This window comes from Chiloscyllium plagiosum, unplaced genomic scaffold (assembly GCF_037043375.1).
Source record: "Chiloscyllium plagiosum isolate Xiang-an unplaced genomic scaffold, Cpla_swu_hap1 HiC_scaffold_4, whole genome shotgun sequence".
Classification (NCBI taxonomy): Eukaryota; Metazoa; Chordata; class Chondrichthyes; order Orectolobiformes; family Hemiscylliidae; genus Chiloscyllium; species Chiloscyllium plagiosum.
The window spans coordinates 13,403,550-13,428,757 of record NW_028270142.1 but is presented as its reverse complement, the minus strand read 5'-3'; the positions used below and the strand labels follow the sequence as shown (position 1 = coordinate 13,428,757).

At 41.5% G+C, this 25,208-nt stretch overlaps 1 protein-coding gene across 5 annotated transcripts in view; it reads left to right on the top strand.

The window, feature by feature from the left end:
- stau2 (staufen double-stranded RNA binding protein 2) overlaps window positions 1–25,208 on the top strand; it is a 358,377-nt gene that overhangs the window by 148,185 nt on the left and 184,984 nt on the right. For all 5 annotated transcript variants that reach the window (XR_015756903.1, XR_015756902.1, XM_087985971.1 and 2 more), the window contains exons 8-9: window positions 14,833–15,045; window positions 19,679–19,816. Coding sequence is in view for 3 of the 5 variants with exons in the window: in XM_087985971.1 (XP_087842097.1) it covers window positions 14,833–15,045; window positions 19,679–19,816 (351 nt within the window). In the remaining 2 variants the exon portion in view is untranslated. The remainder of the gene's footprint in view (window positions 1–14,832; window positions 15,046–19,678; window positions 19,817–25,208) is intronic.

Here is a 25,208-nt window from a genome sequence, read left to right as displayed (position 1 = left end):
CTGATGTGCACCAATGATTCCAGTCAAGCAAACTGCATTTCGTTAGATGGTGTCTAGCTTTTTGAAGCAAGTAGGGAGTATTGCATCATACTGCTGACTTATGCCTTGTCAATGGTGGACAGACTTTGGGGAGTCAGGAGGTGTGTTAATCACTGTACCCCCTGGGCTGCTCTTGTAGCCTCTGTACTTTGAGGAGAAAGTGAGGTCTGCAGATGCTGGAGATCAGAGCTGAAAATGTGTTGCTGGAAAATCGCAGCAGGTCAGGCAGCATCCAGGGAACAGGAGAATCTTCCTGAAGAAGGGCTTATGCCCGAAACGTCGATTCTCCTGTTCCCTGGATGCTGCCTGACCTGCTGCGCTTTTCCAGCAACACATTTTCAGCTCTAGCCTCTGTACTTATATGGCAAGACCAGTTGTGTTTCTGGTCAGTGGTAACCCCATGATGTTGGTAATTGGGAATTTAATGATGATAACTGAATTAAATGTCAAGTGGCTGTGGTTAGATTGTCTCTTAACAGAGAAGATCATTGTCTGTCATTTGGGTTGTGCCATGGTACTTGCCACTTTTCAACCCAAATCTGGATATTGTCCCGGTCTTGTTGCATTTGGACATAGACTGCTTTAATATGTGAGGAGCTGCAAATGGTGCTGGACATTGGGCAATGATTGGTGAACAGCCCCACTCCTACCCTTATCATGGAAGGAGGTCATTGACGAAAAGCTGAAGATAGTTGGCCTGGGACTCAAACCTGAGGAACTCCTGGTGAGATGCCCTGGACTGACACCACTGATCTCCAACAACCACAGATATGACTCCAACCAGTTGAGAGTTTGCCTCCTGATTCCCATTGACTCTAGTTTTGCTCAGGCTCCTTGATGCCACACTCATTCAGATGTTGCCTGAGCAGGTTATTGTTGAGCAGGTGCCACTTGATGGCATTGCTGAAGACACTTTCCATCACTTTACTGATGATTGAGCATAGACTGATGGGGCAGTAAATGGCCAGGTTAGATTTGTCTTGTATTTTGTGTGCAGGAGTTATGGATAATTTTCCACATTGTCAGGTAGGCACCAGTTCTCTAGTTCTGCTAGTACAGCTTGGCTAGAGATTTGGCAGGTTCTGCACCACAAGTCTTAAGTACTATTGACAGAATGTTGTGTTAGAATCCTCATTAATTTTTCATTATTTAATCTTACTTTTGGTTATTGTTTTTGGATTGGAGGTGAGAGCTGAAGATGACATTTGGACCGTGAGTATCAGCTTGCTTTTTAAAAAAAAAATCACAAACTGTTCTTCGGTTATGAGGCCAGACCTGAAAGTTAATCGCAGTTTTCTTCTTGTTAAAACTACTCCATAGATGCTTTGACTCTGGAGAGTCTTCTGCTCAAGCAGATGGCAAATGTTGAATGTTAACTGGAAGTTCATAGGGAGATAACCAATCTTGTAAAGAGAGGCCCGAGTTTAAACTAGTTTTTGAACTCTGTTTAAGTCAGAAACATAGTTTCTGAAAAAGCTACAGACAGAGCTTTGTTTGCTCCCTGGTTGTCCTCTCGTCAACTTCTTGAAAGTTCAAAGAATAGAATATCTGTTACAATAATTAAATGAGTATTTCTTGGAGCCTACTGGAAGCTATCTGAATGCCTGGTGTCGTCAGAAACCAAGAAAGGTATAGTCTCATATGCTGATGATATTACAGATCATGGAGACTGCTTAAGTGAGCTAACCAGTTACATCTCATTCATTTTTCCCTTTTGATTTATCCCTTAACTGTGTCTGTTTGTCTGTCTTTCTTTGTGTGAGAGTGGAGGCTAGATGTCAAGAGGAACGGGTTTAGATCATAGATATTAATTAGTTTACTTTCTGGTTTAACTTTGCTCTTCTAAAGCTATTGCTTTATTAATAAATTGGTCAATCTTTTATTTACGTTATAAATCTGGTTCTGGTATCAGTTAATCAAAAATCTGCTCCTGGTTATGTAAATATCTGATAATGAACCATTGGGATTGATTTTAAGGGTCATTGAGTATTTTAATTCTACTATGTTGTGAATACAGGGATAGGGAGGCTGATTTGATTTGGCTGTCTGTCTCCATGTTGTATTAGTTGTCAGGGCACATGGCATTTGCAGTATCCAGTACTGCCAAGCTTTTCTTGAAATCACATTGAATGAATTGAATTGGCTGATGGTGGGCATCTCTGGAGGAGACAAAGTTGGATCTTCCAGTTGGCACTTTTTGCTGAGATTGTTGCAAATGCTTCAACTTTATATTTTGCACTAATGCGCTGGGCTCTCCCATCATTGATGATGGGGATATATTTTTGACACATCCTCTTTGTCTGAGTTGTTTGGTTTTCCACCACTATTCACAACTGGATATGGCAGGACTGCAGAGCTTAGACCTGATCCATTGATGGTGGGGTCACTTTAGGCAGTGGATAGGGTGCCAATCAAGAAGGCTATTTTATCCTGAATGTTGTTCAGTTTTGTGAGTGTCAGTCCTGCATGCATCCTGATATAAGAAGAATATTTCAACACACAGCAGGTATCTACTACATTGTTATCTGAGCAGTATAAACTCAACAGTGCAATCATCAGCGAACATTCTCACTTCTGACTTCATGATGAAGTGAAGCTCTTTGATGAAACAGCTGAAGATAGCGAGGTCTAGAACAGTACTCTGAGGAACTCCTGCAGCAATGTCCTCTGTCTGAGACAATTAGCCTCTGACACTATAACCAACTTCCTATGTACTTAATAGCGTTCTTACTGTGGAAGACTTTTACCTGATTCCCATTGATTTCATTATAATCTGGTCCCTGATATCACGCTTTGTCTAATTCTTCCTTGATGTCAAGGGCTGTCATTCAAACCTCTCCTCTGGAATTCTGCTCCTTGTCCATGTTTGGACTAAGGCTATATGAGCTCTGAAACCAGGTTGCCTTAACTAAAACTGAGTGTCAGTGAGCAGGTTATTGGTAACTGTAGTTTATTTGCACTTTCGATGATATCTTCCATCACTTTACTGATAATTGAGAGTAGAATGAAGCAGCAGTATTTGTCTGCTTGGATATCCTTTTTTGTGGACACAATAGACCTGACCAATTTACACCTTTTTGAGGAGGTGATCTATTGGAGCAGCTTTGCTGGAGGCATGGCTAGTTCCAGAGTACTGGAATACATTAATGCAGCAGGCACACTATGAAGGCCTTGCTTTATTGAGTGTATTTAGCTGTTTCTTGACATCACAAAGCGAATTGAATTGGCAGAAGATAGGTATTTGTGATGGTGAGGACTGCAGGAAAAAGCTAAAGAAGGAGGTCATTCTTTCATGGGAATGTGGGTGCTGGTGGCTAGGCTAGTATTTATTATCAACCCTAATTGCCAGCAGAAGGTGGTGTTAATTTCCTTCTTGAACCACTGTACACCTTGGCTTATAAGGACCCTCAGTGCTGTTTGGAAGGATGTTCCAAGATTGTGACCGAGTCAGGATCATGTGAACCTTGGATAGAACTTCAAGTTAATAGTGTTCTCATGCATCTGGTGCCCTTGTCTCTGTCTACCTGGAAGAGGCTGTGGGTTTGGAAGATGCATTCAAGAGGTATATACAACTGTCACTGTGCATCAATGAATGGAGTAAATATTGAAGGTGGTGGTTATGGTGTCAATCAAGCAGGCTGCTTTGTCCTGGATGTTGTTGAATGTCTTGAGTGTTGTTGGACTTGCATTCCTTGTTTGATGATGAGGATGTTCATGAAACCCCTTTGTCTTTTTTTTTGTTGTTCTCCACCATTCACAACTGGATATGGCTGGACTATGTCGCCTTGTTGTGATCCATTGGCCTTGGGATGCTTTGTCTTTTAATGTTCCTTATGCTTCTGCTCCTTATACATATAGTCTTGTGCTATTTTTTAACCTAGTCGCTCCTTCATTTTTAGTCATGATTTGGAGATGCCGGTGTTGGACTGGGATGTACAAAGTTAAAAAGAAGGGCTTATGCCCAAAACGTCGATTCTCCTGTTCCCTGGATGCTGCCTGACCTGCTGCGCTGTTCCAGCAACACATTTTCAGCAAAGTTAAAAATCACACAACACCAGGTTATAGACCAACAGGTTTAATTGGAAGCACTAGCTTTCGGAGCGACACTCCTTCATCAGGTGATAGTGGAGAGCTCAATCCTAACACACAGAATTTATAGCAAAAATTTACAGTGTGATGTAACTGAAATTATGCATTGAAAAATTGATTGTCTGTTAAGCCTTTCATCTGTTAGAATATCGTGATAGTTTCACTTCTTTCATGTGCAAATCACAAAACCTTTTTTTAAAAAGTTGCATTCTCGGGTTAGCTGTTAACAATGGTGAAAGCTAGACAATATGTTGAAGGTGTTGGCCCCCTGTGTTCTCTGTCTATGCCATGATGCTTAGATTGATTCTAATCTAAAAAGTGAGATAACGGAGTTTTACATAAATTCATACAGTTTTTGAGCTCAGAGTTCTACATGAATGAATGCAGTTTTTGAGCAAAGTACAATGTAACCCTACAAGTACAAATTCACCCCACAAAATATATGTGTGCATGTGGGTCTTCATCTGTCTGTGTCTGTCTGTCTGTCGGGGTTGGGGGTTGTGTGTGAGAAAGTGTATGTGTGTGTGTAGTGAGTGCAGAGGGTCTTAAGTCTGTGAGGGGGTGCATGTGTGAGTGTGGGAGTGTGCGTCTTTAAGGATGTGTGTGGGTGTCTGTGTGCATCTGTGTATATGTGTGTCCGTGTGTATGTGTGTATAGGAGTGCCTGTGCGTGTATGAGTGTGTGTGTGTAGGAGTATCTGTGTGTGTGAATAGTGCAATGGTGGTCACCTGTAATGTGACATGAACCCAAGGTCCCCGTTGAGGCCCTCCCTATGGGTTACCGAACTTAGCTATCAGCCTCTGCTCAGCCATGGTCCTCCAAGGCGGACTTCAGGACAGGCTGCAGAGAAAAGTGGCCGAGCAGAGGCTGATAGCTAAGTTCGGTACACATGAAAAAAGTGAAACTATCACGGTATTCTAACAGATGAAAGGCTTAACAGACAATCAATTTTTCAATGTATAATTTCAGTTACATCACACTAAGTATTTGCTATAAATTCTGTGTTAGGATTGAGCCCTCCACTACCACCTGATGAAGGAGCGATGCTCCGAAAACTAGTGTGCTTCCAATCAAACCTGGTATTTAGGCTACTGTTGCTATACCTGATTTGCTTTTCCAATTTGAATCTATGATATTCAGTGTTTTGCATCTATTTTATACTAAGTAAGTCAGCAAACTGAAAATTGTAACATTCAGAGAACTTGGTGTGCTGATATCAGTTACATTTGATTTTGTTCAGGAACATAGGCAGGACTTGTGAGGTTTTTAATGGTTTGCTAAAACAATTGGTTGGTGTCTGAACCGTTAGTTCAAGGGTTAGAGTTAGTTGGAATTTGTAAAGCAGTTAAAGAGAGAGAGAGTCAGAATTGGTTTCTGTGAGGGAAACATGCTGCTGTTGGCTCTGCTCTTGAGAAGGTAACTTCATTCGAATGACTTAGGGCTCAGGAACAGGCAAGGAGCAGGTAATTGAGATTGCCATTTTATGGAAAGATATTAAAACCGGGCAACTGAATGAGCATCAAGAAATTTGTGTCTCCTGTTTCCCTGATGTTTATGATAATTTTATGTATTTTGAGACAAAAGGCTCACCTTTCAGTTAGCCAGCTTGGAAAGACATTGGAAATAGACTCCAAGGTACACACAGAACTATGTTCCACCAGCTGCTTTTGAGAGCAGCGCAGAGAGAAGAGAAAGTGATCTGTGACAAGAGACCTGTGTAACTGCAGAACCTTTATTTCCCAGTCAATATCAAACATAATCCATTTTAAATTTATTATTAGAGTTTGATGTTTCATTGGATGTAGGTTTGTTCGCTGAGCTGGAAGGTTCATTTTCAGACGGTTCATCACCGACAAAGCACCGCTGATGATTCCTGCTTTCAATTTATATGTTTTAGTTTCTTTGGGTTGGTGATTGTTATTTCCTATAGTGATGTCATTTCCTGTTCTTTTTCTCAGGGGGTGGTAAATGGGGTCCAAGTCAATGGTTTGTTGATAGAGCTCTGGTTGGAATGCAATGCTTCTAGGAATTCTTGTGCGTGTCTCTGTTTGGCTTGTCCTAGGATGGACGTGTTGTCCCACTCAAAATGGTGTCCTTCCTTATCTGTATGTAAGGATACAAGTGAGAGAGGGTCATGTCGTTTTGTGGCTAGCTGATGTTCATGTATCCTGGTGGCTAGTTTTCTGCCTGTTTGCCCAATGTTTGTTACAGTTCTTGTACAGTATTTTGTAAATGACATTAGTTTTTCTTGTTGTCTGTATAGGGTCTTTCAAGTTCATTAGCTGCTGTTGAGTGTGTTGGTGGGTTTGTGGGCTACCATGATGCCAAGGGGTCTGAGTAGTCTGGCAGTCATTTCCAAGATGTCTTTGATGTAGGGGAGAGTGGCTAGGGTTTCTGATGCGTTTTGTCTGCTTGTTTGGGTTTGTTGCTGAGAAATTAGTGGACTGTGTTCATTGGGTACCCATTCTTTTTGAATACACTGTATAGGTGATTTTCCTCTGCTCTGCGCAGTTCCTCTGTGCTGCAGTGTGTATTGGCTCGTTGAAATAATGTTCTGATGCAGCTTCATTTGTGGATATTGGGATGATTGCTTTTGTAGTTGAATAATTGGTCTGTATGTGTTGTTTTCCTGTAGACGCTGGTTTGAAGTTCCCCTTTGGCTGTTCACTCGACTGTGACATCTAGGAATGGCAGTTTGTTGTTGTTTTCCTCCTCTTTAATGAATTTTATGCTAGTAAGGGTATTATTGATGATCTTGAAGGTTTAAATAGAACATAGAACATAGAACAATACAGCACAGAACAGGCCCTTCGGCCCACGATGTTGTGCCGAACATTTGTCCTAGCTTAAGCACCCATCCATGTACCTATCCAATTGCCGCTTAAAGATCACCAAAGATTCTGACTCTACCACTCCCACAGGCAGCGCATTCCATGCCCCCACCACTCTCTGGGTAAAGAACCCACCTCTGACATCTCCCCTATACCTTCACCCTTCACCTTAAATTTATGTCCCCTTGTAACACTCTGTTGTACCCGGGGAAAAAGTTTCTGACTGTCTACTCTATCTATTCCTCTGATCATCTTATAAACCTCTATCAAGTCACCCCTCATCCTTCGCCGTTCCAATGAGAAAAAGCCTAGCGCTCTCAACCTATCCTCGTACGACCTACTCTCCATTCCAGGCAACATCCTGGTAAATGTTCTCTGCACCCTCTCCAAAGCTTCCACATCTTTCCTAAAGTGAGGCGACCAGAACTGCACACAGTACTCCAAATGTGGCCTAATCAAAGTCCTGTACAGTTGCAACATCACTTCACGACTCTTGAATTCAATCCCTCTGCTAATGAACGCTAATACACCATAGGCCTTCTTACAAAATCTATCCACCTGAGTGGCAACTTTCAAAGACCTATGAACATAGACCCCAAGATCCCTCTGTTCCTCCACCTCACTAAGAACCCTACCGTTAACCCAGTATTCCGCATTCTTATTTGTCTTTCCAAAATGGACAATCTCACACTTGGCAGGGTTGAACTCATCTGCCACTCCTCAGCCCAGTTCTGCATCATATCCAAGTCCCTTTGCAGCCGACAAGAGCCCTCCTCACTATCCACAACTCCACCAATCTTCGTATCATCTGCAAATTTATTGACCCACCCTTCGACTCCCTCATCCAAGTCATTAATAAAAATTACGAACAGCAGAGGACCCAGAACTGATCCCTGCGGAACTCCACTTGTAACTGGGCTCCAGGCTGAATATTTACCATCTACCACCACTCTCTGACTTCGACCGGTTAGCCAGTTTTCTATCCAATTGGCCAAATTTCCCTCTATCCCATGCCTCCTGACTTTCCGCATAAGCCTACCATGGGGAACCTTATCAAATGCCTTACTAAAATCCATGTATACTACATCCACTGCTCTACCCTCATCCACATGCTTGGTCACCTCCTCAAAGAATTCAATCAGACTTGTAAGGCAAGACCTACCCTTCACAAATCCGTGTTTCCTCTAATTTGTTTGGTTTAGTGATGACAAAGGTGTCATACACGTAGCAGACCCAAAGTTTGGGTTGATGGTTGGCAGAGCTGTTTGTTCGAGTCTCTGCATTACTGTCTCTGCTAAGAATCTTGATATCGGAGATCCTATGGGTGTTCCATTGGTTTGTCTGTAGGTTTTGTTGTTGACGGTGAAGTCGGTCAGGCATAGGTCCACTAGCTTGACGATATTGTCCTTGCTGATGAAGTTGGTGCTGTTTGGTGTATGTGTTTTTGCTTCTTCTAATAGTGTAGTCAGTGTTTCCTTGGCCAGGTTGGTGTTGATTAATGCGAATAGGGCTGTTACATCAAAGGTGACCATGATTTTCATCCTCTTCTGTCTTAGTGTCTTTCATTGTCTTCAGGAATTCTTGGGTGGAGTGATTGGAGTGCTGTGAGTCTTCTACTAAGCGTTTTAGTTTTTGGTGTAGCTCATTTGTCAATCTGTATGTTGGTGTTCCAGATAGCAAGACTATGGGTCTGAGGGGGGGCTCCTGGTTTGTGAATTTTGTGTAATCCATAGAAGCATGGTGTGTTGGATCTGTCTGGTTTCATTTTTTGGAAGTCAGTCTTATATATTTCTCCAGATTTATGAAGTCTTTTGAGTAGAGCTGTGATTCGGTTCTCTAGTTGTGGGGTCGGGTCTGTCACCACTTGTTGGTAAGTGTTGGTATCTGCAAATAGTGCGTTTGCTTTTTCAATGTAGTCTCTTTGATTTAAAATGGCTGTCAAGCATCCTTTGTCTGCAGGTGGGATAGCAAATTTTTTTTATTTTTTTTAGTCTTTCTCGTGCTTTCCTTGCTTTTGTGTTGAGTGTGTTTCCTTCCTTTTTTCTGCTTAGTGTTGGTGCGACTACCTGTCTGATAGTTTGCTGGGTTTTTTCTTTGAGTTGGTTGTCTTTCAGTGTTGTTTCTAATGCTGCTAAGAAATCTTTCTTGTCCACATCGTGGAAGTTGTAATTTAATACTTTTACTAGATTATTAGATTAGATTACATTTCAGCGTGGAAACAGGCCCTTCAGCCCAACAAGTCCACACCGACCCGCTGAAGCGCAACCCACCCATGCCCCTACATTTACCCCTTACCTAACACTACGGGCAATTTAGCATGGCCAATTCACCTGACCTGCACATCTTTGGACTGTGGGAGGAAACCGGAGCACCCGGAGGAAACCCATGCAGACACGGGGAGAACGTGCAAACTCCACATAGTCAGTCGCCTGAGGTGGGAATTGAACCTGGATCTCTGGCGCTGTGAGGCAGCAGTGCTAACCACTGTGCCACCGTGCCGTACTAAGACGGCTTTTTCAGTGTCTGTTAAGGGTCGGTACGATAAGTTTTTTTATCCAAGCTACTGTGTTATCAGTGTTGTCAGAAACCCAAACATATACATAGAAAGCAGGAATCATAAGCAGCGCTTTGTCCGGAGGCTCACTGAAGATGTTACCTAGTATGTTGATGAAACATCTGAAAGTGAACCTTCCAACTCAGCGAGCAAACCTACATTCAGAACTTCAACTTGAGCTACAAATTTTCTCAAAATTGTTGATGTTTTATTATCAGTATATTTTTTCTCAAGATTAGTAAATGGTAAAATTCCTTTTGTTTCATTCAAGAAAACCTTGGCAATTAACTCCTTTGTTTTCTAATGAATTGTGTTTTAAGTGAGGTGTGATAATTGATGCACAAATAGATCGCTAAAATATTTGTTGCAAGCAACCAAGAGAGGTGTAAAAATACACATTCCCCCTAATCACCAGGTTGTGAGACCTATATTTACCTTACATTTATTCTGGATTTGGAATGTAAGTTTTATATATATTGTAACTTGTTGCTCTAGTTTTGTATAGTAACGTTTATTGTTGTTTGTTCAAGTCCCTGAAAACTTGTGACGTGGCAAAATGGATTATTAATTATTATACAGAAACTTAAACTACACCACTGCTTGAATCTAATTATGCATATGTTCATTCACTCATAGGATGGAAAAAACAGACAAGATTGACATATGAGAGCAAAACGCAACGGTCTCTGAAAGTCTGAAATAAAAACAAAGTGCTGCAGGAATTCAGCATCAGTGGAGAAGGAAACAGAGATTGATTTTTGAGTCCGATATGATGCGTATTCAGAACAAGATAGACAATTTTGCAGAAATATCATATATTGAAGATATGGGCATAAAGGAAAAATGCTTTGAATCAATTATTTATGATAGATAGGTTCTTGATGAGTAAAGGGATCAAGGATTATGGGGAGAAGGCAGGAGAGTAGGGTTGAGAAACCTATCAGCTGTGATTAAATGGCAGAGCAGACTTAATGGGCTGAATGGCCTAATTCTGCTCCTGTATCTTAAGGAAATTAAGTGACTTTCTGACAGTTTTTTTTTGGTTGACAATAATGATATTATGTGACTGCCGACTGTGACAATCTTCAGTTCGGTATCTGGTCAGTTGAAGTCTTCAGGCATTTGCTGGATTTAAAACATTTTCTTTTTTCTAAGTCTTTTAGTGGTTTTCTTCCGATCACTTGTAACCAGTGTCCTTGGCATTGGACAGTGTTGTTTACAATAAGTTTGAAATATATGCATATTATATTAAATATTAATAATTCAGATAACACATCTTAACAGTATTTCTAACTCTGTAATTAATATTTGTTAAAAGAAAGAAGAAAAATGTACTTGAATTAATACAGCACCTTTCATGGTCATCCCTACCCAGGCATCTCAAAGCGCTCTGCAGCTAATCAAATGCTTTTGGAGTATGCTCACTGTTGTTGAAAGCATTGGGAATATTTTGAAAATGTTGGAAATGTTGGAGGAGGGATTCTCCCTGTAGGACTATGATCTGTACAAAGGTTCTTCTTGAGGCCTTAAATATGTTGCAATCCGACTGAGATATTATTTGAACAGATCTACAGCATACTGGGTGAGAAAGCCAACAGATTAGTGGAACAACACCCTTTTCACGATGATATCAAAGTTTTTCTAATAGACCACTAACTCTTAACAAATTATTTTGACCTTTGCAAAAACACACGTCTTCTGTACTGACATCTCTAATTTTTTACGGCCTCTATCTTCCCTCTGTTCTTAATGTCTCAGTGCATATTTGTTGTAACCTTTACTCACAGACTCAACAATCTTCCCCAATTTCCTCTCAGCTTTCCAGATTTTTCACTGTTCAGTCTTAATTCTACAGGCCCTTGAATCTTTAAGTTGCTTATATTTTTGCAAGCCTTTCCCAGCATTTCAATGATGGTTTCCCAGTGTTCTACTTATGCTTATTCCCAGACTTATACAATGGGCAATTTATTGTCCATATAACAATGCAGATTCAATCTTGTGCTTTATGATCTGAGACTTAGATATTGCTACTTGCAACCTATTGTATTTGATTGAGCAGATGTGCCACAACGTAATTTCTAAAATTTCATTTGAACTGGTTATTTAGCTGGTTGGGAGAACCATTTGTTTTAAACAGTCAGTGAACTTGCGTGGCTTTTTTAGTTTTAATGTTGCTTTTTCAAACATGCCTCTGTTTCTGATTTAAAGCGTTTCACAGCATTTGACTTATCACAGTCATTTGATCACATCAGTATACATTTTTGACATAAACTTTGGAAGGATACCTATAATGCAAGCTTTATCAAATTACTGCAGGAACACAAATTCACAAGTTTGCTAAGTTTTCTGGAAGTAAATCTGTGGAGGTATGAATGAAATTAGAATAGCAGTCAGTACTCGGATTATTGTGTTACTTCACTATAATTACTTTTTAGAACATCGATGATCATAAATATAAAATGAAACATGAGAACACATCTGACACTAATTAAATGAAGGTGTCATTCTGAAACCAATTTCTGTAAATATGAGGTCAGCATCAAATTGTCCAAACTTTGAAATGAAAAAACACAAACAAGTTTGTTAAATAACGAATCACAAATCTTTGCTGGAATAGATTTGTCGACATTAACATTGAATTGTATGTAGTGGATATATGGCAATGAATTTTGCTTCACATGTCCAATATAAAGATGTAACTTGACTACTGTAATGAACCTTTACTGAATGATGGAAGACCCAACTAAAATATGAATTGGGACAAACAATTAACCTAGGTGATCATTTTTATTTTAAAATCCTTATCTGAAAAATCATAATTTGAACACTACAGGTAAACAAACTGTCACACAGGTGAATTCAGCAATATATTTAGTAAGTAAAGGGAGAGTGAATGGGTAGTAGAATATTAAAGTAAGGATGTTTTGCTACAGGGTATCGGTGATACTACATCCAGAATACTGCGTACAATATGTTTCCTTATTTAAGGAATACAATAAATGCATTAGAAACAGTTCAGGGATGCTTGATTGTACTGATTCCTAGGATGGAGGGGTTATCTTATAAGGAAATGTTGAACATGCTGCGCCTGTTTCTGTCAGTTTAGAAGAATTAAGAAGCATCTCATTGAGACATTTACAATTATGAGAGGCCTTGACAGGGAGGATGCTGAGAAGATGTTTACCCACGTGGGAATAATTAAAACTAGGAGACATCATTTACAAACAGAGTGTTCCATTTAAGGTAGGATGAGAAGAGATTATCTGAGTATTATAAAGTTATTTAAACTCTTTGCCACAGCGGAGGAAGAAGTATTGATATTTTTAAGGTGGAGGCAGCTAGATTCTTGACTAACAAGGGAGTCAAAATTATTAACAATAGGAGACAATATGAAGTTGAGGCCACAATCAGATCAACCATGATGTTACTGAAAGTAAGAACAGATATATGCTGGTATTAGGCATACCAACTGTGTAGTCCTGCTCCTAATTTGGATATTTGCATTTTTGGATGAAATATTTTTAAAATATATTTGTGATAATAGATATAGAAAAGGGGAAACTGAAACAAGATAGAAATATAGTATATAAAATAAGAGTTAAATTATTGTTTCCAGCGATTATAATCTTCTTTTGGACCAAATTTTTGCAAGAAAGTTATCAGCCAGGAACTTCAGTCCTAACTGCTCAATCAGTATCATGAACTACCACATCCTAATTTTGATTGTCAGAAATTCTAATTTCGGGGTTTGGTGTGGACACCATGTACCTTCCACAAGTAGAACTTGTAGAACTCGTAGGCTTTTCTGGCTTTCACAAATTTTGTGAGACTGTATTTCTCAGGATGGTCAGTGTATGGGAGACAGAGGAATTTCGGATAAAATCTCTCTGCAGCCACTTTGTCAGGTCAGGAAGGGCTGACATTTACTTTCGATAAATTTGTGACATCAGTACTTGGAGTGAAGGATCACGACAAGCACATTACCCCTCCCCGTCATTGTTCAGACCTCTGTTAAAACAAGTGAGGAGGGCACACAGTGGAATGCATTCCTCCATCTCATTGTTGTTATGAAGATGTGGGTGTACTGTACCTTTAAGAGAGTTAAAAGCTAGCAGAACTACCTAACAGCGCTAAGTGTTTTGAATATAACATGTGGTCCAACTACTGGGGTAGCTAGGTTAGCTGGCTGCCTGGAGACAAAAACAGATTTGAATTAGGCCAATAAGTTTAAATTATACCCCCCCAAAAAAACAAACTCGAATCAAGTTTGAATTTAGTATATTGACAATCTTAAAAGCTAATGACACAATCCAATGCTTTGGGGGTATAAGACCAGGGAAAACTGAACAGTGGAGAAGAGAACTGCCACACCACTAGCATGTAGAGACTGCCAGAAAAATAGCTCTCTTAAAGGTATCTTTATTGATCAGTAACCTGTGAAACAGAAATCCCTAAGAAGAAGAAAAAAAGACAGAGGAAGATATGAAGAGAAGATTTGACATCTGGCTGGTTTTGAAAACTTGAATTTTTGGTAAATTTTAATTGCGGGGTTTTATCGGACCAGTATTGTAGAAGGGAAGGTAAAAGCTGGGTTAGAAGAAGTTGTAATTAGTTGTTAGTTAATTATTCTCTGTTATACTTAAAGAAATAAAGTTGTTAATTTTTGTTGTTAAATAGTTCTTGGCCTCTCAAATTTTCACAAATTACTGCACGGGATAAATCTTTACTGTGTTGCTGGTTTAAATTAGGCAGAGAGTTTACCCTGTTTCATAACACTGCGTTGAATCAAGGTAATTACAATTGTCCCTTTTTTTGAGACTTTTCTATGCTTGGTTGATGCTCTGTATCTATAAAACTGAAAAAAATAACTTTTTATGAAGAGATTCCATTTCAGAGGGAGACTTAAGATTCCTAAACATACAACAACCTGTTCTATAAACTGCTCATGTTTTGAAGACTGTGACAACTTGCATCACAGCAACTGAGACGATCCATACCATTCTAAAGGAAATCAATTCACTCAATCTCCCAAAGTTAATTAACCTTTACAAATTTCAGGTTCTGGATTCACATCTTCACCACAAAACTAACCCATTCTTTCTTGGAACATACTCTATCTGTATTTCAAGTTTTATTGAAATATGTGCATTCAGTTTTGAGATTCATTTTTTACATACTGACTAACAAGCATTTTCTCCATCCATTTTCAGAGGCAGAAGTAATATTAGCAAGAGTCTATAGTACCATTGGAGGGAAAAAGGGGAAGAAAATTGCTGAGAGATATACAACATTTTCATTTACATTTTCCCTTTGTGACAGGTAACTAGAGAAAGTGGTCCTCCACACATGAAGAGCTTTGTCACCCGTGTTGCAGTTGGCGAGTTTACAGCAGAAGGAGAAGGAAATAGTAAAAAACTTTCCAAAAAACGAGCAGCCGTAACTGTCCTTCAAGAGCTAAAGAAACTTCCTCCCCTGCCAGTGATTGAAAAACCGAAAACTCATTATAAAAAGCGACCCAAATCTATACTGAAGGTTAGTGATAGTGCTAAAGCAATTTATGCTTTTCCAGAAAAAGAGTGTGTGTTAAAAAAATAAGAGTAAACTTCCCTCTGTTTCTTTCATTGTTTTGCTGTGTGTTTCTGATATTGGAGGACATTTGATGGTCAAGTGTGGACTTCCAGTCAGCTTTTTCTGCTCTGAATAAGAATAGGAAATATTTTTTCTTATGTGTCCACACTTACAAGGGAGACTACCTTAAAGATAAAAATCACTCACTAGCTTTCGGAGCGCCACTCCTTGAGTTGTGTGATTTTTAACTTTGTACATCCCTGTCCAACACTGGCATCTCCAAATCATATCTTAAAGACTTATAGTTTATCAGTTTCATGCCTCTCAACTCCTTCGTCTTTACAACAACGATCCAGCTAGTTGTGCTTCTCAAATTGCAATAAACATAACTATTCAATTAAAAATGGCCTAGATAATTGTCTATATAACAGTTACAATATGTAAACAAGCCATTTGATTCAAACTATGTGTTGATGTTTATCCTTCACATGACCTCTAATTCTAAACCCATGCACCCTTCAACCACTTTAAGTCAATTTAGTCTAAAACGTTGACATGGTTTCTGCTTCCGTTTTCTAACACTGATAATGTATTCCACTGCCCCAAAATCTTAAGGACAGAATCTTCCGTAATGAACTCTATGGGTCAATCTTGCTAGAGGTCATCAGTTCCACTCAGGCTTAGTCCAGGTTTCCTTACATAGCAGTACATATTTTGTCTCACTCCTTTTGTAGGTGAGTTGATACAGGAGTTGAACAGTAAATCTTATGGGGCATGCAGGAAGATCTTGACCCCACCAGAAAGTCTGGGGTTGAAGACCTGGACATGATTTTTGAAGACCACCCAGATATCCTTTCAGTCATTGTAAGCCTGAAGCATCACTGAGCTTTGTCGTTTGTCCCATCACTCTGGACTTGTCCCAACCAGCTAAAAACTGGCCTGCAGCATCAGCGACAGCTTACTAGGGATTCTGGTTTTGCTTAAACACAAAAGCAGGGGAGTCTTCTTCCCCCTTCATGGCAGCAGGATGGCCTCCCTTTAGGCCTGGACCATTGTTGCAGCATAGTTCAGCACCAGTGACCTGCACAAAAAGACCCACATCTACTACAGGAAGAGGATGAAAAATCTTCTGTGCTTTGTAAGGCTAAGTGGTGCCAGTCTTCTAATGCAAACTGACACTCACTGGGTTAGACTCAGTGTAAGTGTGCCAGTGCACAGGTGATGATGATCACCTGCAAACCTTAGAAGCACCTGGAATATATGTTCAGAAGGGCTGACACCCCTCATGTTGTCAGTCTTCCACCAATGCATTTCATAATCCTGAGTGGGGAAGTCTCAGGACCTAGCATGGCTATACATGCTAATACACCCATTGTGATCACAAACAACCTTTTTTATTTCTCTATCTGAAGGGCAAGATTGCCCATAACAAGAGGAAGTGATCCCATGAAGAGAACAGATTCAATCCCTTAGAGTAAAATCCTCAAAAACTAGGCTGAGAAGAAGAGTTACATTTTTGGCAGTTATTTAGATACTTAAGTCTATTTATTCAATGGAAGATTTATTCACCAAATTAAAATACATCAATTGATTGAAAAAAAATTGAGAATGAGACCGACTTGGAATTTGAAGTTTCAGAGCCCGCACAGTGAAGTTAGTTAAATTTTTACGGTATTGATTCGTTGTACAGAATATCAAGTTACATTTAGTAACGACAACATTTTATCAGGTTTATAAAGAAGAAGCATCAGAAACAAAGAAAAGGAGCATGAATCTGATCATGTGGTGTATTCTGTGTGAAACTACTTCAGACACAAAAAATGTACGAACAACATCACAGCAGCCATCTCTATAAGTCAAAAATTTGAATCATATTGATTGAAACCATTTTGAGAAGGTCACAGATTGTTGGTTAGTCTATCAACCATCTTGGAAAATGAGTCACTTCATTCAACTCTTTGAAGACACTATATTGTTAAAGGAAAACTGATCTTTATGTTGAAACAGCATTTAAAACAGCAGAAAGTTTAACAGCTTTCAGGCTAAGTACTACAGCAACAATATTTAGAGCAACAAGAGTTGAATAACAAATTTAATCAACAAATAATACAACAAAACAACAAAATGGAGTGCAGTATAGGGAGAACAATGTTCTAGCAATCAACTTACAAATCAAGAAAATAATCAAGTGCCTACAATGCTCAGCCAATGTAACAAAATTCACTGATAATAATCTCTCCATCACAGAAACTCAAAGTATCAGATTCATTTGATAGATTAGTAAATTGGCAAATGTGGAGTCAAACAATACGGAGCAGAAAAAGCACAGCATATCAGGCAGCGTCTGAGGAGCAGGAGAATCGATATTTCAGGCATAAGCCCTTCATCAGGAATGTTGGGGGCTGGGGGGAAGGTAGCTGGGAAGCCGAGAGATAGATGGAGATGGGAGGGGGGTAATGGTGATAGGTTAGAGGGGAGGGTGGAGCAGATAGGTGTGAAGGAAGATGGACAAGGTAGGACAGTTCAAGAGGGTGCTGTCGAGTTGGAGGGTTGAATCTGGAATGAGGTGGGAGGATGAAGAAACTGGTGAAATTGACATTGGTGCCGTGTGGTTGGAGGATCCCAAGGTGGAAGATGAGGTGTTCTTCCTCTAGGTGCCGGGTGGCTTGGATTTGGCAGTGGGGGAGGCCCAGGACTTACATGTCCTTGGCAGAATGGGAGGGGGAGTTGAACCGGTCGGCCACATGGTAGTGGTGTTGTTTGTTGTGTCCCAGAGATGTTCCCTGAAACGTTCTACAAGTTGGTGTCCCGTCTACCAAATGTAAAGGAGACCACATTGAGAACAATGAACACAGTAGATAAGGTATTTGGATGTGCAGGAAAATCTCTGCCAGATGTGAAAAGATCCTTTGGGGCCTTGGATGGAGGTGAAAGGGGAGGTATGGGTGCCTGTTTTACACCTCTTACTAGGAAAGTGGCTGGTGTGAGGGTGGGTTGGTGAGGAGTTGCAGAGGGAATGGTCTCTGCAGAATGCTGATAGGGGTGGGGAGGGGAAATATCTCTGGTGGTGGAGTCTGATTGTAGGTGGAAATGGTGGAGGATAATGCGTTTTATCTGGAGATGGGGTGGAATGTGAGGACCGGGGTGTTTCTATCCTTATTGCCATTGGAGGGGTGGCGTTCAAGGGTGGAAGTGTGGGAAGTAGCAGAGATGTGTTGGAGGGCATTGTTGACCATGCGGGAGAGGAAATTGCAGTCCTTGAAGAAGGAAGCCATCTGGGATGTCCTGGAGTGGAATTGCTCCTCCTGGGAACAGATGCAGTGGAGGTGGAGGAATTGGGAGTGAGGGATAGTGGTTTTACAGGAGGAGAGATGGGAGGAGATGTAATCCAAGTAGCTATGGCAGTCGTGGTTTTGAAGGAGATGGCTACGTTGAGTCGGTTACCAGAAATGTAGATGGGGAGGTCCAGGAAGGAGAGGGAGATGTCCGAGATGGTCCAGGTGAACTTGAGGTCAGGATGGAAGGTGTTTGTGAAGTTGATGAACTATTCGACCTCCTTGTGGAAGCACGAGGTGGTGCCAATACAGTCATCAATGTAGCAGAGGAAAAGGTGGGGAATGGTGCCAGTGTAACTACAGAAGATGGACTGTTCCGTGTATCCAATGAAGAGGAAGACATAGCTAGAAATGTGAAAAGCAAAAATTCCTAAAATTTCAAAACAGCTTTTGCATTGGACACAAAAATATAGAGGAGATTGGCACGCTGCTTCATTATATGAGAATAACATAAGATCATGTCTGGTGAAATCCACATTGGAGGAAGAATGCCAAATGGTCCGCCTTGGGATCATCTAAACCATATGACATCAATGTCCTCATTTCCCCTTCTCCCACCCCATCCCAGTTCCAACCTTCCAACTCGGCACCACCCTCATGACCTGTCCTACCTGTCCATTTTCCTTCCCACCTATTTACTCCACTCTCCTTACCGACCAATCACCATTACCCCCAGTTCTGTCTACTTTTTGCACTCTCAGCTACCTTCCTCCCACCTCCACCCCCCTCTCATTTATCTCTCCACCCCCTCGGCTCACAAGTGATGGGCTCTTGCCCGAAATGCAATTCTCCTGCTCTTTGGATGCTGCCTGACCTGCTGTACCTTTCCAGCAACCCACTCTGGACTCTGATCTCCAGCATCTGTAGTCCTCACTTTCTCCTCATATCATATATTGTCAACAGATCTTAGGACTTAGAAGACTGAATGGAATATTAGGTACACAAGAGATCAGAGATGGTGGAAAATAAAATTATTAAAGAAATGTAGGCAGAAATAGGAAAGAGGAATTCAATGATGGAGGAAGGAAGGATAGGGAGAAGTACCCTCTAATTGTGGATTCAATATTATGTCCAATTCTGAAACCCTGTCATGAGTGTGATACAGACAAGGAATCAATGAAGGCTCATTTAATTTATGGTGTAGTTGTGTGTTAGTTTCAGTGACAGAATTAGGAGATTTGTGTGTAAGTCATTGCTTCAGTCCTTCTTTCCACAAATCACAAGTAGTATACCTTCCATTCATTGAAGTGTTTGTGTTACAGACGGGTCCAGAATATGGACAAGGTATGAATCCCATCAGTCGATTGGCCCAGATACAACAAGCAAAGAAGGAGAAAGAACCAGAATATCTTCTGTTATCTGAAAAAGGTCTGCCACGTCGCAGGGAGTTTGTAATGCAGGTACGTATTAACATAATTTATCATTAGAATTGTGACTTATCAAAGCAATTGTTAAAAAAAAACTGCAGAGCCACTGTTTTTAATTCCGTTTGGCAAAAATACAGTCTATTTTGAGTCCTTTCAGCTTTCACATATAAAATACATAAAATAAAATAAGCAAATAATATACAAAACAATGATAAGAAAATAGGAAATTATTTGAACATGATGGAGCTTCTGTAGGCGGCAAATTCTACAAAATAATCCAAACACAGCACTCATTTGTTTTGTCACAGGATAATATCTAAAATTGTTTCTTTGACCCTTGTTCATTATTATTGGAGAATGCCATTTCTGACATCACTGGATGTTCACTCTGGACTTACAACTGGATAGTTACTAGAATTATGCATAATTTTCACTTCTCTGATGCATGTATGTCCAGATAATCAACCTCTCAAAGGTATTGCTGAGATTGAATTAAACAGAAATTGAATCTGCAACAAACACATACAACAATCTGTAATTTTCTACTCAAGGTAACTCATATTCAGTTTAAACCACTGAGTGTTACTGGACCAAAGATCAGAAGCATGTTTATAAGGATTCAGTCAGGATGAATGAGAAGGTATGCGCATAACAGTGCAGAACATTAATTGCCACATTAATATTACTTTGATCCTTAGTCACAATAGATTAGCTCACTGTACTTTAACTTTGAGATCTGTGTGAGATTCATGCAATGAAGTCCTGTCCCTTATCTGTTAGCCTTGATAGTCTTAATCCTACTGCCTCAGATTATTATCCTGCTTCATAAGATAATGTAAATTAATGATTTTACTTTGAAAAGATTCAAAGATTACTGGTGTCAGAAGTGCAAGGATTCACTGGCGTGTGCTGCATTAACAAGGTTGATGCATTTGATTAGTTCAGAATACTGTACAATTGCTCATATGCCTTCGATAACACCTAAGCATGTTTGATCAGTAGCTATTCAACATGGGAAGTGTATTTTTATTATTTCTGATTTCTTTTTCATACAGAGGGTGGTACGTGTAAGGAATGAGCTGCCAGAGGATGTGGTGGAGGCTGGTACAATTGCAACATTTAAGAGGCATTTGGATGGGTATATGAATAGGAAGGGTTTGGAGGGATATGGGCCGGGTGCTGGCAGGTGGGACTAGATTAGGTTGGGATATCTGGTCAGCATGGACGGGTTGGACCAAAGGGTCTGTTTCCATGCTGTACATCTCTATGACTCTATGACACCATGACTAATATCTCCCACCTGAGCAACATCAGAAAGAAATTCTCAAAAAATAAAATAATGGCACGTATCATAAAATGGGAGTAATGTTGATACGTCGTAAAATAATCACTTTTCTGATAAAAGCAAAACATTTTTATTTGTTGATTTTGTAAGGTACAGAAATGTAACAGAGTTATGATTAACTAGTTGCTGAAAGTTGAGTTGCCATAAACCTGGAGTATCTATTTACTAGCGATTATATCAAGGATCATGCTTTTTGTGGCTGACCCCCAGGTGGAAGTGAGATATCAGTATTGGCTGTGGGCTTGATGAAGGGCTTTTGCCCGAAACGTCGATTTCGAAGCTCCTTGGATGCTGCCTGAACTGCTGTGCTGTTCCAGCACCACTAATCCAGAATGTAGGCTTGCAGATGGCTTATGAGCTCTATCTGGCCTCATTGGCTATCCCACAAAAAAAGTCAGTTGTCAGTAGTAGAGGAAATGGTCCATTGTCAGCTTGAGTAGTTCTCCTCTCATTGGTCTCTCTCAATTGTTGATTTTCTTGACTGGAAGCTCTTAATTCAATTTTCTGATGTTGAATTGCCATTCTTGACAGAATTGAACAATTGCTTCCTCCATGACTTAGACTAATAATGCACGAGCATACTGTTATGAAGTGAAGGTTTACAGCCTTCTGATAATTACAATCAAAACATCAGAGAAGGTAACTTCGCTCCTAATCTAATAAAATAAGTGTGACAAGTGGTATAACCTACCTCTCACTTCCCCCGCCAATCTGTTATAAAGGAGTGGTTAAATGAAAGGAATCCCTGATACTCACTTTATCAGTAGTAAGTAAGTAGTAGGGTTTATTTAACCCTAACAGCGAACAAATTAACAGACTTACTAACAAACCGGACAATTCCTCCCTAAGTACTACTGAGTCCCTAACTGAACTAAATTCTATTGGTATGCTGTTTCAATAACACAGGTCCCACTTATATAAATCCAAGAAATAAGAAAACAATAAATTAAAACTTAGTCTCTCAAAATTGCAGCAAAAATACGTCTTCCAGAATGCTCTGTTTCCTGTCTGCTGTCAGGAATGTTTTCTCTGTAATTCTTTTGTTCTGAATGCCTCACTCCATCAAATTCTGGTATCAGGAATATTCGCTATACGTAGGAGAAAGTGAGGACTGCAGATGCTGGAGATCAGAGTCGAAGAGTGTGCTGCTGGAAGAGCACAACTGGTCAGGCAGCATCTGAGGAGCAGGGGAATTGACGGTTTGAGCATAAACCATTCATCAGGAATGAGGCTTGTGGCCCAAGGGGGCTGAGAGATAAATGGGAGGGGGTGGGGCTGGGGGGAAAGTAGCTGAGAATGTGATAGGTAGATGAAGGTGAGGGTGAAGGTGGAGCAGATAAGTGGGAAGGAAAATGGACAGGTAACACAGTTCAAGAGGGCAGTGCCGAGTTGGAAAGTTAGATCTGGGATAAGGAGGGGATAGGGAAATGAGGAAACTGGTGAAATCCACATTGATCCCATGTGGTTGGAGGGTCCCAAGGTGGAAGATGAGGTGTTTTTCCTCCAGGTGTCAGGTGATTAGGGTTTGGCGGTGGAGGAGGCCCAGCTCTTGAATGTCCTTGGCAGAGTGGGAGGGGGAGTTAAAGTGTTCAGCCATGGGTCACTGGGGTTGTTTAGTGCCTGTGTCCCACAGATGTTTTCTGAAATGGCCCACAAGTTAGCGGCCTGTCTCCCCAATGTAGAGGAGACCACATTGAGAGCAATGGACACTGTGGATGGCGTGTGTGGAAGTACAAGTGAATCTCTGTCGAATGTGGAAAGGTCCTTTGAAGTCTTGGTGGGGGTGGGGGTGGGGGTGGGGAGGAGGTGTGAGCACAGTTTTTGCACTTCTTGCGGTGGCAGGGGAAGGTGCTGGGAGGGGAGAGTGAGTTGGTGGGGCGCGTAGACCTAACAAGGGAGTCGCAGAGTGAATGGTTTCACCGGAATGCAGATAGGTTTGGGTGGGGAATATATCCCTGGTGGTGGGGTCTGTTTTTAGGTGGTGAAAATGGCGGAGGATGATGCATTGTATCTGGAGGTTGGTGGGGTGGAAGGTGAGGATAAGGGGATTCTGTCCTTGTTGCATTGGAGGGGTGGGGTTCAAGCGGAAGGATGTAGTGAAACTTGAATGGGTTCAGAAAAGATTTACAAGGATGTTGCCAGGGTTGGAGGATTTGAGGTATAGGGAGAGGCTGAATAGGCTGGAGCGTCAGAGGCTGAGGGGTGACCTTATAGAGGTTTACAAAAATATGAGGGGCATGGACAGGATAAATAGACAAAGTCTTTTCCCTGGGGTCGGGGAGTCCAGAACTAGAGGGCATGGGTTTAGGGTGAGAGGGGAAAGATATAAAAGAGACCTAAGGGGCAACGTTTTCACACAGAGGGTGGTACGTGTATGGAATGAGCTGCCAGAGGAAGTGGTGGAGGCTAGTACAATTGCAACATTTAAAAGGCGTTTGGATGGGTATATGAATAGGAAGGGTTTAGAGGGATATGGGCCGGGTGCTGGCAGGTGGGACTAGATTGGTTGAGATATCTGGTTGGCATGGACGGGTTGGACCGAAGGGTCTGTTTCCATGCTGTACATCTCTATGACTATAAGTTGAGGAGATGCACTGGAGGACATCGTCGACCATGTGGGAGGGGAAATTGCGGTCTTTGAAGAAGGAGGCCATCTGTGATGTTCTATGGTGGAATTGGTCCTCCTGGGAGCAGACGTGGCAGAAGCAGAGGAATTGGGAATGAGGGATAGCATTTTTACAGGAGGCGGGGTGGGACAACGTGTAGTTCAGGTAGCTGTGGGAGTCAGTGGGTTTGTAGTGGATGTCCGTGTTAAGTTGGTGACCGGAGATGGAGATGCACTGGTCCAGAAAGGGGAAGGATGTGTCCGAGATGGTCCAGTGAACTTGAGGTCGGGGTGAAAGGTGTTCGCGAAGTTGATGAGCTGTTCAACCTCCTCATAGGAGCACGATATAGTAATCAATTTAGTGGTGGAAAGGGTGGGGAACAGTGCCAGTGTAGCTGCGCAAGATGGACTGTTTCACGTACCCGACGAAGAGGCAAGCATAGCTGGCGCCCATGTGGGTGCCCATTGCTACATCTTTGGTCTAGAGCAAGTGGGAGGATTTGAAGGGGAAATTCTTGAGGGTGAGGACCAGTTCAGCCAATTGAATGAGAGTGTCAATTGAAGGATACTGGTTGGGTATCCTCTAAGAAATGGAGGGCTTGGAGGCCTTTTGTCATGGTGGATGGATATGTACAGGGACTGGATGTCCATGGTGAAGATGAGACGTTGAGGGCCAGGGAAACGAAAGTACTGGATGAGGTGGAGGATGTGGGTGGTGTCCTGAATATAGGTGGGGAGTTCCTGGACCAAGGGGGACAGGACATGTCAAGGTATACAGAGATAGGTTCGGTGGGGCGGGAACAAGCCGAGACGATGGGTCAACCGGGCAGTCAGGTTTGTAAATTTTGAGTAGGAGATAGAACCACAAGGTGTAGGGTTTCCGGACTATGAGTTTGGAGGCTGTGTCGCAACACGTGTCAAGTCAGTGATCCAGGAGCGTAAGGGGATGAAGCTGAGGCCTTTACTGAGGACTGATCGTTCATCCTCAGTGAGGGGGAGGTCTGGTGGGGACAGGTGGTAGTAAAAGCACGGCAGGGCTGGGGGCTAGGACCTGGTGTGGGGCTGGAGCTGGGAGTGGGGGCTGAGACTGTCACTGGAGTGGATGTGGTTATGGGATCATGGACATCCAATCCCTGTACACATCCATGAAGAAGGCCTCCAAGCCCTCCATTTCTTCTACTCATGCCGACCCAACCTGTACCCTTCCACTGACACAGTCATTCGATTGGCAGAACTGGTACTCACTTACAACAATTTATTCTGTAGGTGGCAAAAATGGTGGAGGATGATGTGATGTATCTGGAGGTTGGTGGGGAAATTGCGGTCTTTGAAGAAGGAGGTCATGTTCCATAACTCCCTTGTTAGGTCCACGCTCCCCACCAAGCCACCCTCCACTCCTGGCATCTTCTCTGCCACCATAAGAAGTGCAAAACCTGTGCTCACACCTCCCCTACTTATTTCCATCTAAGGCCCCA